Source organism: Bombina bombina, chromosome 1 (assembly GCF_027579735.1).
Source record: "Bombina bombina isolate aBomBom1 chromosome 1, aBomBom1.pri, whole genome shotgun sequence".
In the NCBI taxonomy this organism is placed as follows: Eukaryota; Metazoa; Chordata; class Amphibia; order Anura; family Bombinatoridae; genus Bombina; species Bombina bombina.
In genome coordinates, this window is record NC_069499.1 from 1,014,865,693 (window position 1) to 1,014,882,449 (window position 16,757).

General features: G+C 41.9%; 1 protein-coding gene across 1 annotated transcript in view; it reads right to left on the reverse strand.

Annotated features, from left to right (window-relative positions):
- DHX35 (DEAH-box helicase 35) overlaps positions 1–16,757 on the reverse strand; it is a 254,621-nt gene that overhangs the window by 184,870 nt on the left and 52,994 nt on the right. The window contains exons 13-16 of the mRNA XM_053714905.1: positions 15,460–15,584; positions 15,134–15,188; positions 14,822–14,917; positions 7,017–7,111 (exon numbers count right to left, since the gene is read on the reverse strand). Of these exons, the coding sequence (XP_053570880.1) occupies positions 7,017–7,111; positions 14,822–14,917; positions 15,134–15,188; positions 15,460–15,584 (371 nt within the window). The remainder of the gene's footprint in view (positions 1–7,016; positions 7,112–14,821; positions 14,918–15,133; positions 15,189–15,459; positions 15,585–16,757) is intronic.

The following is a 16,757-nucleotide window of genomic DNA, read 5'->3' on the forward strand; positions in this document are numbered from 1 at the left end:
TGAGTAAAAACCCAGCCCTTGTTCCACAATTGGAACTGAGTGGATCACTCCCATTGTATGTAGGTCTTCTACACAGCGTAAGAATGCCTCTTTCTTTGTCTGGTCTGTAGACAAACGAGAAATGTGGAACCTTCCCCTTGGAGGAGAGTCCTTGAATTCTAGAAGATATCCCTGGGATACAATCTCTAAGGCCCAGGGATCATATACGTCTCTTGCCCAGGCCTGAGCGAAGAGAGAGAGTCTGCCCCCCACTAGATCCGGTCCCGGATCGGGGGCTACCCCTTCATGCTGTCTTGGAGGCAGCTGCAGGCTTCTTGACCTGTTTACCCTTGTTCCAGCCCTGGTAAGGTTTCCAGGCTGCCCTGGGTTGTGAAGTGTTACCCTCTTACTTTGCAGCAGGGGAGGATGAAGCGAGACCGCTCCTGAAATTTCGAAAGGAACGAAAATAATTTTGTTTGTTCTTTGTCTTAAAGGACTTATCCTGAGGGAGAGCATGGCCTTTTCCCCCAGTGATTTCTGAGATAATCTCTTTGAATTCAGGCCCGAAGAGGGTCTTTCCTTTGAAAGGGATGTTCAGTAGTTTGGATTTTGACGACACATCGGCCGACCAGGACTTCAGCCATAGCGCCCTGCGCGCCACAATGGCGAAACCTGAATTCTTTGCCGCTAACTTAGCTAGTTGGAAAGCTGCATCTGTGATAAAAGAATTAGCCAGCTTAAGAGCCTTAATTCTGTCCATAATGTCCTCATATGAGGTCTCCGTCTGGAGCGCATCTTCCAGCGCCTCGAACCAGAAAGCAGCTGCAGTAGTTACAGGAACAATGCACGCTATAGGTTGGAGAAGAAAACCTTGTTGAACAAAAATTTTCTTAAGTAAACCCTTTAATTTTTTATCCATTGGGTCTTTAAAAGCACAACTGTCCTAAATTGGTATGGTTGTGCGTTTAGCAAGTGATGAAACAGCCCCCTCCACCTTAGGGGCCATCTGCCACAAGCCCCGCGTGGTGTCAGATATGGGGAACATTTTCTTAAAAACAGGAGGGGGAACAAACGGAATCCCTGGTCTATCCCACTCCCTAGTTACTATATCCGCAATCCTCTTAGGGACCGGGAACACATCAGTGTAAACAGGCACTTCTAGGTACTTGTCCATTTTACACAATTTCTCTGGAACCACCAAAGGGTCGCAGTCATCCAGAGTAACTAGTACCTCCCTGAGCAATAAGCGGAGGTGTTCTAGTTTAAATTTAAATGCCAACGTATCTGAGTCTGTCTGAGGAGCAACCTTTCCCGAATCGGAAATTTCTCCCTCAGACGGCACATCCCTCGCCCCCATTTCAGAGCGTTGTGAGTGTATATCGGATACGGCTACTAAAGCATCAGAATGCTCAGAATCTGTTCTTAAAACAGAGCTATCACGCTTTGCAGGTAACACAGGCAGTTTAGATAAAAACACTGAGAGGGTATTATCCATAACTGCCGCCAAGTCTTGCAAGGTAAAAGAGTTAGACGCACCAGAGGTGCTAGGCGTCGCTTGAGAGGGAGCAACTGGTTGTGACACTTGGGGAGAGGATAATGGGCTAACCTCATTAACTTCTGTCTGAGAATCATCTTGGGCCACATTTTTAAGTGCAACAATCTGTTCTTTAAAATGTATAGACATATCAGTACAAGTGGGACACATTCTGAGAGGGGGTTCCACCATGGCTTTTAAACACATTGAACAAGGATTTTCCTTAGTGTCAGACATGTTTAACAGACTAGTAGTAAGACAAACAGGCTTAGAAAACACTTTAATCAAGTAAAAACACACTTTGCAAAAAAAACGTTACTGTGCCTTTAAGAGATAAAAAAGGCACACAATTTTCCAAAACAGTGAAAAATGCAGCAAACTTTACGAAATTTTCACAGTATGTACCTAAAGCATTGATAAGATTGCACAACTAGCAAGAAAAATGATTAACCCCTTAATGCCCAAACCGGATCAATAGCAAGCTAACAACCGGTTAAAACGACTTCAGCACCTTGCCACAGCTCTGCTGTGGCCCTACCTGCCCTTAGGAACCATATTTGTTGGGAAAAAGCTTCTTATAGGCCCTCAAACTGCAGCAGGACCCTCCATGTGAAACAGCCTGAAGATCTAGTCAGTCTAACTGCGCATCTGAGGCGTGAAATTAGGCCCCTCCCACCTTACTCCGGTGTTGTGAGGCCTAAAGAAACACTCCTAAGTGTTATAATAATAGCCATGTGGGTAGCAGCCCCTGAAAGAAACCCAAAGGAACCTCAAAGTGTCTCAAAAAATGATATTTACTAGTAAAAACCGTTTGCCATAAAATAGTGTCAACCAGCCTAAATTAGCCCTGTTCTGTAAGCTTGTAATTCCATACTTAGTCTCTGAATAAAGCTTACCCTCCCCTCATGGGAATCTCATCAGTCCTTTTCTAGCATTATCACAGTCTTGTCTAGAAATAAATGACTGAACATACCTTATTGCAGCCTAACCTGCAAACCGTTCCCCCCAACTGAAGTTTTCTGGTACTCCTCAGTCCTTTGTGGGAACAGCAGTGGATTTTAGTTACAACATGCTAAAACCATTTTCCTCCCTGCAGAAATCTTCATCTCTTTTCTGCAGGAGAGTAAATAGTACAAACTGGTACCATTTAAAATAACAAACTTTTGCTTGTAGAACAAAAACTACAAATCTAACACCACATTCACTTTACCCTTCCGAGAGGGACCCTATTGCTTAGAGCCGGCAAAGAGAATGACTGGGGGGTGGAGCTAGAGGGAAGCTATATGGACAGCTCTGCTGTGTGCTCTCTTTGCCACTTCCTGTTAGGAAGGAGAATATCCCACAAGTAAAGGATGAACCCGTGGACTAGATACACCTTACAAGAGAAAATAGCAAATAGATTTAGTTAATAGAGGAGAACAGTAAAGCAGCATGATCAGATATATTTAAAGTCTTACAGGAACACATTAAAGGTAAACTACAGGTGAAACTCAAAAAATTAGAATATTGTGCAAAAGTTCATTTATTTCACTAATGCAACTTAAAAGGTGAAACAAATATATGAGATAGACTCATTACATGCAAAGCAAGATAGTTCAAGCCGTGATTTGTCATAATTGTGATGATTATGGCTTACAGCTCATGAAAACCCCAAATCCACAATCTCAGAAAATTAGAATATTACATGCAATCAATAAAATAAGGATTGTACATAGAACAATATCGGACCTCTGAAAAGTATAAGCATGCATACTGTATGTACTCAGTACTTGGTTTGGGCCCCTTTTGCAGCAATTACTGCCTCAATGCGGCGTGGCATGGAAGCTATCAGCCTGTGGCACTGCTGAGGTGTTATGGAAGACCAGGATGCTTCAATAGCGGCCTTCAGCTCTTCTGCATTGTTCTGTCTCATGTCTCTCATCTTTCTCTTGGCAATGCCCCATATATTCTCTATGGGGTTCAGGTCAGGTGAGTTTGCTGGCCAATCAAGCACAGTAATCCCACAGTCATTGAACCAGGTTTTGGTGCCTTTGGCAGTGTGGGCAGGTACCAAGTCCTGCTGGAAAATGAAGTCAGCATCCCCATAGAGCTTGTCTGCGGAAGGAAGCATGAAGTGCTCCAAAATCTCCTGGTAGACGGCTGCGTTGACCTTGGACTTAATGAAGCACAGTGGACCAACACCAGCAGATGACATGGCTCCCCAAATCAACACAGACTGTTGTAACTTCACACTGGACTTCAAACATCTTGCAGTGTGTGCCTCTCCATTCTCCCTCCATACTCTGGGTCCTTAGTTTCCAAATGAGATGCAAAATTTGCTCTCATCAGAAAAGAGGACTTTGGACCACTGAGCAACAGACCAGGTCTGTTTTTGTTTAGCGCAGGTAAGAAGCTTCTGACGTTGTTTGTTGTTCAGAAGTGGCTTGACAAGAGGAATACAACATTTGAAGACCATGTCCAGGATTCGTCTGTGTGTGGTGGCTCTTGATGCACTGACTCCAGCCAGAGTCCACTTCTTGTGAAAGTCCCCAACACTTTTGAATGGCCTTTTCCTGACAATCCTCTCCAGGCTGCGGTCATCCCTGCTGCTTGTGAACCTTTTTCTTCCATACTTTTCCCTTCCACATAACTTTCTATTAATGTGCTTTGATACAGCACTTTGGGAACATCCAACTTCTTTTGCAACAACATTTTAAGGCTTTCCCTCCTTATGGAGGGTGTCAATGATGGTTTTCTGCACAACTTTCAGGTCAGCAGTCTTTCCCATGATTATGATTCCTACTGAACCAGACTGAGAGACCATTTAAAGGCTCAGGAACCCTTTGCAGGTGTTATGGCTTAATTAGCTGATTAGAGTGGGACACTTTGAGCCTAGAATATTGCACCCTTTTCACAATATTCTAATTTTCTGAAATTGTGGATTTGGGGTTTTCATGAGCTGTAAGCCATAATCATCACAATTATGACAAATCACGGCTTGAACTATCTTGCTTTGCATGTAATGAGTCTCATATATTAGTTTCACCTTTTAAGTTGCATTAGTGAAATAAATGAACTTTTGCACGATATTCTATTTTTTCGCGTTTCACCTGTAAACACTAAATAAATGCTAGAAGGAATGATGCATTCAAAGATACAATTAGCCTAAGAATAACATGTAGATGTACTTTTTAAAGTTTTGTTTAAATATTGACAAAATAAGTAACATTTTAGTGTCTATTAAACAATTGGAGCTGCTATGTTGTAACTTAGGTTACCTTCTCTGCTGTGGCCAATTAGGTCACTAGAGTGTGCAGCCAATGGCTGTGTGGAATATAACAGTGTTCTGCAGTTTCATTTCTAACAGGAGTTGAAAAGCTCACAATTTTAGTAGGGAATTACAGGAAAAGGGGAAAAAATAAATAATGAAAGTATATTGCAGAGTTTCTATTTATTTAATGTCCCTTTAAAGGGACATGAACGTCAAAATTAAACTTTCATGATTAAGTAGAGCATGCAGTTTTCAGTTTACGTCTATTTTGAAATGTGCTTTGTTCTCTTGGTATCCTTTGTTGAAAACCCTAACTAGATAGGCTCAGCTGCAGCAATGCATTACTGGGAGTTAGCTGGTGAATGGTGGCCATATAGATATCCCTCTTATCATTGGCTCACTAGAGGTGTTCTGGTAGGTCCCATAGTGCATTGCTGCTCTGGAGTTGACTTTAACTATGTGTTTAACACCTTTGCAGAGGTTATACACAGTTATATGTACTAAAATACAACAAAAAACAGCACATCCACGACTCAGACATTTTAATATACAAAGAATAAAATCACACTAGAATGTACTTACTATGTACAAGATATACTTACACACACACATACACAGATATATATATATATCTTATTTTGAAAGACCATTATTATAGCATACTAACAAAACTGTTTGTTTTCAGTAAGCATTGTATAGAAGATTATATCTGTGGTTCATATACAAATGGATCATAATTAATAGTGCTGTAATTAGGTTGCGCTTCTAGTACTCATTGTATAGTTTGTAGTACATTCTGTATTGTATGAAATAGTTATATGTAACAGTGCAATATTAAGATACCCTAACACTTGCAAATGTATGTCCCTTTAATTAATGTAATGCTGTGTCAAGGTTTATAAATGAAATACAGAGTTCAGTAAACATGGATGGAAAAATATATAACAAAAAGTTGTTTTTTTTGCAGGCTTAAAGTAAAGGTCAATTTTGATCAATTAGTGCCCGGTTTTTAATAATCCTATTAAAAACAAGGGCACTTTTATTCATAAAAATTGACATTTTATTCGTTTTCTAAAAAAAAACGTACCTTTTAATCCTTTCAGCTGCTCCAGCACTTCCTCCACCCGTCTTAAGCCGTCTTCGCGGGTCCAAAATGACGAATCCGGTTTCCTCCAATCACAGCGTTGCATCAGGCCAAGATTCCCCCGGGGGGGAAGCCGTGATTGGAGGAAGCCGGATTCATCATTTCTGACGTCTGCAGAGGCTTCCGACGGCCGTGGGAATCGCTGGAGCGGCTGCCAGAATGAAAAAGTTTTTGAAGAAAAAAGAGTGAAATGTCGATGAATTAAAGTGCCCTTGTTTTGAATAGGATTATTAAAAACCGGGCACTAATTAATCAAAATTGAACTTCACTTTAATGAGGGGATTTTGCATGATATTCACTGACCTTAACGGATGCAAAATATACACAGTCAAAGCAAAAAAGTAAAGCATGGGGGAGAATGAATTCAACACTCATGACAACAATCATCTAATGTGTCTGAATGTAGTGTTTTTTACTAACAATATCAAAGCAATTAACAGGTTCCCATCATTTTGTATATGTTTGCAATTAACATTTTTAAAATGTCCAAAAATGCAGTTGCAATTATTAATAAACATTCTGATGATCCTATTTATGAATCAGGTATGGAATTTGGTGGCACATTACAGATAAATGCTAGTAGCAGTCATGCGCTGTCAGGGCTGGCGGTGACAAGCACTGATGGTAAACTAGCAGGGACACGTTTTTTGATACTGTGTCATTTTTGGTTCACATCACTGCTTGATCATGTTTGCAATATCTTTAGTGACTGCATGTGTGTGTCCAACAGTCATTTTTTTTAACCCGTGACATTTTAATACCATTATTTCCGCACATACAGTCGGTTTATAACATTTTTCTTATATGTGTCTTCTATCCATTACTAAACTGTATATTCAGAATTTATGAACAATCATTCTTTATTACATTTCAACAGTCTCAGTGTGAAAAAAGCGCCACTGCTATCAGTAAAATTACAGATCATGTGCACATGGAAAACGGGGCAGCTGTTATACCCTACACATTGAAGCAAATGTATATCCGCAGTACCACTTCTTACTCAAAAACTCTTAGATTTTATTAAAACATCCAGACAAACAAAGTATAGGGACATTTCTTGCTCACTTGTCCTTAATCTTGCTTCAGTACGTTTGCAAATTCAAACTCACCGCTTGAGCTTTCTGGTTGGGGGGAACAACAAAAACATTCTGAATCTGCATCATTGCTGCAATGCTTAAAATCTCTGCCGAGCAACCGAAATTTCCTGTGTGTGGTAAAAGAAGAATTGTTTAAAAATCTTCAGCTTCTCTTCTAAAATTTTTATGTATTTTTCTAATAAATCATAAAGCCAAATGGCTCATTTCTTATGTGTTTATATTGTTCCACAAAAAAATTGAGTGAGAGAGAGAGGGAGGGGGTGAGAGAGTGTGAGTGCAGGTATAAGAGAGAGGGAGGATGAGAGAGTGTGAGAGCAGGTATAAGAGAGAGTGGGGGATGAGAGAGTGTGAGAGCAGGTATAAGAGAGAGTGGGGGATGAGAGTGTGTGAGAGCAGGTATAAGAGAGTGGGGGATGAGTGTGTGTGAGAGCAAGTATAAGAGAGTGGGGGATGAGAGTGTGTGAGAGCAAGTATAAGAGAGAGGGGATGAGAGAGTATGAGAACAGGTATAAGAGAGAGGGGGGTAAGAGTGTGACAGCAGGTGTAAGAGGGGGACTAGAGGGTGTAAGAGTAGGTATAAGAGAGAGTGAAAGCAGGTATGAGAGAGAGAGAGAGAGAGAGAGAGAGAGAGAGAGAGAGGGAGGGGGGATGAGAGAGTGTGAGAGCAGGTATAAGAGAGGAGGATGAGAGAGTGTGAGAGCAGGTATAAGAGAGAGAGGGGGGGTGAGAGAGTGTGAGAGCAGGTATAAGAGAGAGAGAGAGAGGGGGGGGTGAGAGAGTGTGAGAGCAGGTATAAGAAAAAGAGGGGGGGCGAGAGAGTGTGAGAGCAGGTATAAGAGGGAGAGCGGTGACAGGAGAGTGTGAGAGCAGGTGTAAAAGAGAGGAGGACGAGAGAGTGTGAGAGCAGGTATAAGAGAGAGGGGGGGATGAGAAAGTGTGAGAGCAGGTGTAAGAGAGAGGGAGGACGAGAGAGTGTGAGAACAGGTATAAGAGAGAGTGGGGGATGAGAGTGTGTGAGAGCAGGTATAAGAGAGAGGGTGTGAGAGTGTGAGAGCAGGTGCAAGAGAGAGTGGGGGATGAGAGAGTGTGAGAGCAGGTGTAAGAGAGAGGGGGACTAGAGGGTGAGAGAGTAGGTATAAGATAGAGTGAAAGCAGGTATGAGAGAGAGAGAGAGAGAGAGAGAGAGAGAGAGAGAGGATGAGAGAGTGTGAGAGCAGGTATAAGAGAGGAGGATGAGAGAGTGTGAGAGCAGGTATAAGAAAAAGAGGGGGGCGAGAGAGTGTGAGAGCAGGTATAAGAGAGAGAGCGGTGACAGGAGAGTGTGAGAGCAGGTGTAAAAGAGAGGAGGGTGAGAGAGTTTGAGGGAAGGTATAAGAGAGAGTGGGGGATGAGAGTGTGTGAGAGCAGGTATAAGAGAGAGTGGGGGATGAGAGTGTGTGAGAGCAGGTATAAGAGAGAGGGTGTGAGAGAGTGTGAGAGCAGGTGTAAGAGAGAGTGGGGGATGAGAGAGTGTGAGAGCAGGTGTGAGAGAGAGAGAGAGAGAGAGAGAGAGAGCAGGTATAAGAGAGGAGGATGAGAGAGTGTGAGAGCAGGTATAAGAGAGAGGGGGGGGGTGAGAGCAGGTATAAGAGAGGAGGATGAGAGAGTGTGAGAGCAGGTATAAGAGAGAGAGAGGGGGGGTTAGAGAGTGTGAGAGCAGGTATAAGAAAAAGAGGGGGGCGAGAGAGTGTGAGAGCAGGTAGAGAGAGAGCGGGGACAGGAGAGTGTGACAGCAGGTGTAAAAGAGAGGAGGGTGAGAGAGTTTGAGGGAAGGTATAAGAGAGAGAGGGGGGACGAGAAAGTGTGAGAGCAGGTGTAAGAGAGAGGCGGGCATAAGAGAGAGTGAGAGCAGGTATAAGAGAGAGGGTGTGAGTGTGAGAGCAGGTATAAGAGAGAGGGGGTGAGAGAGTGTGAGAGCAGGTATAAGAAAAAGAAGGGGGGAGAGAGAGTGTGAGAGAAGGTATAAGAGAGAGGAGGTGAGAGCAGGTATAAGAGAGAGGGGGGACGAGAGCGTGTGAGAGCAGGTGTAAGACAGCGGGGAGGACGAGAGCGTGTGAGAGCAGGTTAAGAGAGGGGGGGTGAGAGAGTGTGAGAGCAGGTATAAGAGAGAGAGTGGGGACAAGAGAGTGTGAGAGCAGGTGTAAAAGAGAGGGGTGAGAGAGTGTGAGAGCAGGAATAAGAGACAAAAGGGGTGTGAGAGAGTGTAAGAGTAGGTATAAGAGAGAGGGGGGACAAGAGAGTGTGAGAGCAGGTATAAGAGAGAGGGGGGATGAGAGGGTATGAAAGCAGGTGTAAGAGAGAGAGAGGGGGGACGAGAGAGTGTGGGAGCAGGAATAAGAGAGAGAGGGGGGTGAGAGAGTGTGAGAGCAGGTGTAAGAGAGAGGGGGTGAGAGAGTGTGAGAGCAAGTGTAAGAGAGAGGGGGGACAAGAGAGTGTGAGAGCAGGTATAAGAGAGAGGGGGGTGAGAGAGTGTGAGAGCAGGTATAAGAGAGAGGGGGATGAGAGAGTGTGAGAGCAGGTATAAGAGAGGGGGGAGGACGAGAGAGTGTGAGAGCAGGTATAAGAGAGGGGGGAGGACGAGAGAGTGTGAGAGCAGGTGTAGAGAGAGGAGGGATAAGAGAGTGTGAGAACAGGTATAAGAGAAGGGGTGAGAGAGTGTGATAGGTTTAAGAGAGAAAGGGGGGGACGAGAGAGTGAGAGCAGGTATGAGAGAGGGTATGAGAGAGTGTGAGAGCAGGTATAAGAGAGAGGGGGGACGAGAGCGTGTGAGAGCAGGTATAAGAGAGAGAGAGGGGGGGGTTAGAGAGTGTGAGAGCAGGTATAAGAAAAAGAGGGGGGCGAGAGAGTGTGAGAGCAAGTAGAGAGAGAGCGGGGACAGGAGAGTGTGAGAGCAGGTGTAAAAGAGAGGAGGGTGAGAGATTTTGAGGGAAGGTATAAGAGAGAGAGGGGGGACGAGAAAGTGTGAGAGCAGGTGTAGAGAGAGGGGGGCATAAGAGAGAGTGAGAGCAGGTATAAGAGAGAGGGTGTGAGAGAGAGGGGGGCATAAGAGAGAGTGAGAGCAGGTATAAGAGAGAGGGTGTTAGAGAGTGTGAGAGCAGGTATAAGAGAGAGGGGGTGAGAGAGTGTGAGAGCAGGTATAAGAGAGAAGGGGTGAGAGAGTGTAAGAACAGGTATAAGAAAAAGAAGGGGGGAGAGAGAAGGTATAAGAGAGAGGGGGTGAGAGAGTGAGAGCAGGTATAAGAGAGAGGGGGGGACGAGAGAGTGTGAGAGCAGGTGTAAGAGAGAGGGAGGGACGAGAGAGTGTGAGAGCAGGTGTAAGAGAGAGGGAGGGATGAGAGAGTGTGAGAGCAGGTTAAGAGAGGGGGGTGAGAGAGTGTGAGAGCAGGTATAAGAGAGAGAGTGGGGACAAGAGAGTGTGAGAGCAGGTGTAAAAGAGAGGGGTGAGAGAGTGTGAGAGCAGGAATAAGAGACAAAGGGGTGTGAGAGAGTATAAGAGAGAGGGGGGACGAGAGAGTGTGAGAGCAGGTATAAGAGAGAGGGGGGACGAGAGAGCGTGGGAGCAGGAATAAGAGAGAGAGGGGGGTGAGAGAGTGTGAGAGCAGGTATAAGAGAGAGGGGGGTGAGAGAGTGTGAGAGCAGGTATAAGAGACAGGGGGATGAGAGAGTGTGAGAGCAGGTATAAGAGAGGGGGGAGGACGAGAGAGTGTGAGAGCAGGTGTAGAGAGAGGAGGGATAAGAGTGTGAGAGCAGGTATAAGAGAGGGGGTGAGAGAGTGTGATAGCAGGTTTAAGAGAGAAAGGGGGGGACGAGAGAGTGAGAGTAGGTATGAGAGAGGGGATGAGAGAGTGTGAGGGCAAGTGTAAGAGAGGGGGGACGAGAGAGAGTGTGAGAGCAGGAATAAGAGAGAGAGTGGGGACTTGTTAATATATTGAAAACATAAGGGTAAATTGTTTATGATACATAAAGGAATTGGGTGTAACTTAGGTTTCCATTTCTGCTCAGGCCAATTAGGGACTGATATGTATGGGTCACTGAAATATGCAACCAATTTAGGTGTGGATTATATCTGTTTTAGTGCTGGAGTCTGCAGTTCCACTTCTAACAGGAATTGGAAAGCCATCCATTCTAATAATTATATTTAAAATGGGGGCAAAATAAAGTATATCACAAACCCTTTTATTAATACATATATTTAAACATGTTATGGTAAATCTCAATGTGTTTACTGCCCCTTTAAAGGAGCATTTAACTATTTTTTTCTTTAATCTAAATGAGAGAGTGTTTTACAGGTTGTTGTTTTTTTATTTTTTGTTTTAAAAAAAAAACAACAACTTTTTGTTTTAATGCTTGTGAAAGATTGTCCCTTTACAGCAAGAATGCTGCAGGAGACATCCCTATCAGCCCGTAAGTAGTTGACCCCTAGGGATCAGTTCTGCATATTTCCTGTTACATCACCTTTTTCATGGAAACATACCAATGTGTTATATTTCTTCCATGATAAAAATGTTGAATTTACTGTCCCTTTAAGGTGTGTAAGTACATGTACAGTATATATGCAAGAATTCAAATCTTACTCTTCAAGATTTATGAACAATAAACATCAATAGCATTAAAATTCTAGCACAACATCTACTATATGGCCGGGATTACATTGCTCTTTTCCTGCTTGGTTCTGACACAGACTGCTTGAGGGGAAAAACATTTTAATAAAGCAAACAAATAATTTACTTCCCCTATGTTGTTTTGTTACTGAGCTCCTAAACGTAATAGGTTCATCTGACAACTACAATATAGTTATCTTACCTTAATTTGAATTACATAGGTGAATACATATTCATGCACACTTAGTGATTCATTTTATACTTGCTATTCAGTCACTTATTGCATTTAATGCCTTCTTTTTGGCAAAATTTTACATTGTTTCTGCCTCATATTTCCTTTCCCTCCTATCGAGTGATATTACCACTAGATTCAGTACGATTAACTGCATCTAGAGGATGGCAAACGTGTACCGTGTATATTGCTTGCTTACTAATGATTCACTGTCTAAACTAAGGAATACGACTGGAGTCTTTTAGGAAAAGATTCTGTTAAAATTAGAAGTCTGCCCTTCATTGTGCCAGATTCCGAGTTGAGCGCAAAATATCACTTACACTAAAGCGATATTTGCGCTCAAGTGAGTAACACCAGTGCACGCTAATGTAAATAAAAAAAAAATAAAAGACCCTCAATTTTGGGGGCATTTGGGGCACTTTTAGAAAATTAACCAGAGATCTGATCTCTGGTTAATTCTCTTAGCGTTAATTGCTACCACAAGCTCACAGTAATAAAAATTAGTGCTCCACTTGTAATCTAGCCATTATGTTTTATTTATGCATATGAAATACCTCTAAAGGCAACCTATATACTATAGATTCCTTTAGCAATGTGTGGTTCTACTGGATACTTCAGGACAGCAACTTATGATTCCTGCAAACATAAGAGATGGTGAGTTAAGATAATTCCATAGGAGGGCCAAGCATTGGAACACTCCTATAAACAACCAGGGACAGAATCTAAATATATGATATATTATAAGAATAAGCTTGTGTACCTAATTAAGCTGGTATTTTTTAAAAATCCAGGTTGATGACTCTGCATATAATATGGCGACTAAGTTTATTTGTTATATTAGTTTCATGTTGTTACGGTACAATTCATTAAACAGTAATGCTAACCATTGGTGTGAGAACTTCTAACAGCGGAAAGAGAGAAGCCAATGATATAATAACTCTCACTTTAGCTGCAACTGAAACTTCTGAAGGTATAAAATTTGTTTGTTTCTTAAGATGTATTAAGACCATATGCCTTAATCTCCAATGTAATGAAAATTGTACTAGGTTTCAATATTTGTATAATGTTAAAAAATTTCCAATAAAAATTATTTCAATCTAAAGGCAACCTATAAATAACATGTCTAAGCAAACAACAATCTAAAAAGAAAAAGGTTACTTCACGTTAACACTTGTATTTATAGCATAGATGTTCTGTAAAGAAAACATAAATAAGAGTGAATGATGACTAACCAATAATTTGTCTCAAATAGTATTCTGCAGAGACCATGTTTGTCCTTCTTGATTCCCTAAATCAGTGATTTTCAACTTTTTTTTTGCCACGGCACATTTTTTTACATTAAAATATCCTGCGGCACACCACCATCCCAACATTTTACAAAATCACACATTGTAGCCTAATACAGCATATATATATATATATATATATATATATATATATATATATATATATATATACACACAATTTAGTGAATTCAATTAAGCTTTATTAGCATGACAGTCACTACAACTGTATTGCCAAAGCTAGAGGCCCAATAATAACAATCAAGATATCACTGAGAACAACAACCTGTATCAACAACAAAACAGCAACAAACTGAAAAATTACAAAATTTAAGCCAGGAGGGCAAATGGCATAAAATGCATATGATGGTAAACAGAAAGGTCTAACCCAGTTAAGGCAGTCTTCTCTATGCTGGAACAATATAATTAATATCCAGGGCAATTCTCCCTGAGCTTGAGAATCCAGAAAGGGGAGGTAAGTGGATCTGTAAAACTGCGACTGTCTGAGTCTGTAGGCTGCAATTGATCAAAAGACCTCCGCAGACACAGAAAGAAAATGACGGCCGTCCCCGCCACTTCGGCCCACACTTCTCTATTCCTCAAGGTGACTATCAATCCGGACTCCAGTAAGTAAGACGTTCCTCCTGGCCAGTTACCCCATTCGGAAGCTTGGGAACAAGTAAATGTAGGCTCCTAGGCCTCAGAGTAGGCCGCTGTGATATGTGAGCTGTCGACCCCCGGCACTAACAGGCCTCCGCAACAGGGGGGGGGAGAAGAAAAAAAGACTGCAGCTGTTGGCTTGACCTCCGGAGCCCCAACCCTCCGGAGTGTCGTATATATTTTTATTAGATCTCTCAGTAGTCCTCGTGGCTATCGTAGCAGATAGCAGATGCCTTTAAATAAATGCGCCGCCACCCAAATGCACACTGGCTTGATGGGTCTTCTCTTGCTCAGATCTCCTTGATAGGAACTTTTGTAATGCAGCTGAGGCAAGTGAAATCTCCGAAGCAGAGCTCCGACCCCCCGGAGAACTGTGTGGGAGTTGAGAGTTCCTGCGTGTCCGGATGAGTGCGTAGGGTAGCAGCAGCTACCGGCTTCTGTTCCGCTTCAGGAGTGCGCTTAAGCAAGAAGGGACCAATTCACGGCGGCACACCTGACGATCTCTCATGGCACACTAGTGTGCCGCGGCACAGTGGTTGAAAATCACTGCCATAAATAACATGAACATAACCTTTTACACTAGTTAAACTTACTCTGTGTGAGCATATTAAATGGTTATAAAACCCAGTTTTATTCATAAGATAGAGCAAAGCATTTTATACAACTTTGCAGTTTACTTCTATAATCAAAGTTGCTTCATTTTCTTGATGGCCTTTGGTGAAGGAGCAGCAATGCAATACGGGGAGCTAGCTGAACTCATTGGATCAGCCAATGACAAGAGAGACTTTACTGTCCCTTTAAGGGAGGTTAAGCAGGCCTGGGATCCTCGTGGCTAAGAAGCAGTCTGTTGCACATTATCACATTATCACTGTTGCACATTATCACTCACAAAACTACTTAGTGCTTTAATAAACATGGAAAGCTTCTAGCATAAAATATATCCACAAAAATACTTCAATGCCAAGTTACTTAATGTAATCCAAAAATCCTTCTGAGACCTACCGGACTCTAGCAACATCTTTGCAAACATGGGGTTAAGAGGGAACTCAGCCATTCTTACTCCAAGTGGTTCAGTGAGGCGACAGTGTTTATCCAGTCCTAGGACAGAAATTTTCATTAAACAACAGTAAAAACCTTTACAATAAAGGGATTAAAAAACACAGTATGCTGAATACAGAATCAAGGCACAAACTGGTTGCAAGGCTTCAAAACAAGGAATAGGCATTCTGGGTGAAACAAGGTTCGTATAGTATCATGTTCAATTTCTGCATTAGAATCCAACTTACAATACGAAACAAACAGGGTAGTGCTCACCTCCTAATGCATACAGCAACTCCAGGGCCTGAACCATTGACTGCGCAGGAGGTGGCTGGGAGGACAGAACAGATGGAAATATATAAAAACTAGGTTAGGATGGAGTGTTTTAAAAACAGAGAGGTCATCAATGGCTTTAAAATGCTAGAACCACCTGACAGAAAAACGTCACTGCTCTGAATGTATCTCTAACAGGCAGGAGAGGCCAGCTCCATATTCCCAATGGTCTGTGTGACACTCACACTAAATTACTTATAGTTCCCTTTTTATTTGAGCCCACTGCTTGTTCCTTCCTGCACACTGGTCATCCTTTACACTACACTCACCGACAGGAAATGGAAACGTAGAACATTGTCAATGCCAAGTGCCTTCAGCTGCAGGATCACTGGTGACAGATTGCTGCGCTGCATTTCTGGTACTGTGGATGGAGGCAACTTCTGAAAATCTTCCTCTGTGAAAATGATTAGAGAACAAAATAATCTTCTTAAACCTAGTGCCACTGGCAACTGCAGGGGATAGAGAAGCACAACATTCCTTTATTCATAGCCTAGCAGAAAATACTGTTTTGTTGCGGTTTAAATAGAATTCATAATGGCATTAATGGTAAAAGGAGTTAAACAAGTTACATAAAAAAATATTACAGATCCCCATTTAAGGTCACAATTTTACATGTGAAATTTTAAATTAACAATATTTTAGTTTTGTTGTTAACCCTCATTCCCATAAATCAAATACTTTAAATATTTTTAACATACATAAAAAGCAACATTAATTCTGTCAGTGGGATAACGTTACCCTGCCCCAGGCTTGTTACATTAAAGGCAAATCCGGAAATGCATTTTATATCTGAGGGGTGCAACCATAGGCTGTTATTCAAAAATATTAAAGAAGAAGCCGGGAACTTCCAGTTTTCAAAAGTCGCAGGTAACACACCCTAATAAAAGGGGTGTGGGGAAGAGAAGCGTGATACAGCATGTGATGATCATAAGCCTGATTGCAACGGCTATATAAAACCCACGCTAAACATAATACAGAGGACAAAGCTACTGCCTGAGGGAAAAGTGATATACACAAAAGGATAAGAGAAACCAGTAACACAATGTTAGAGTGATGTGTAAGAAAATAAGGCAGGAATAATAATTAGCTGAAGGAGAAGGGAGAGGCATAAAAACATACAACAACAACAACAACAAAAAAGAGACACAAAGTCTTTCAGAGAAAAAAAAAAACAAGGGATTTAGTAAACATGAGTGAAATATTTTTCATATGAAAAATTAGAACAAACAAATGTTAAAGGGACACTGAACCCAAAATTTTTCTTTCGTGATTCAGATAGAGCATGCAATGTTAAGCATCTTTCTAATTTACTCCTATTATCAAATTTTCTTCATTCTCTTGGTATGTTTATTTGAAAAGCAAGAATGCAAGTTTAGATGCCGGCCCATTTTTGGTGAACAAACTGGGTTGTCCTTGCTGATTGGACAGCACCAATAAACAAGTGCTGTCCATGGTTCTAAACCAAACATTTGCTGGCTCCTTAGCTTAGATGCCTTCTTTTTCAAATAAAGATAGCAAGAGAATGAAGAAAAATTGATACTAGAAGTAAATTAAAAAGTTGCTTAAA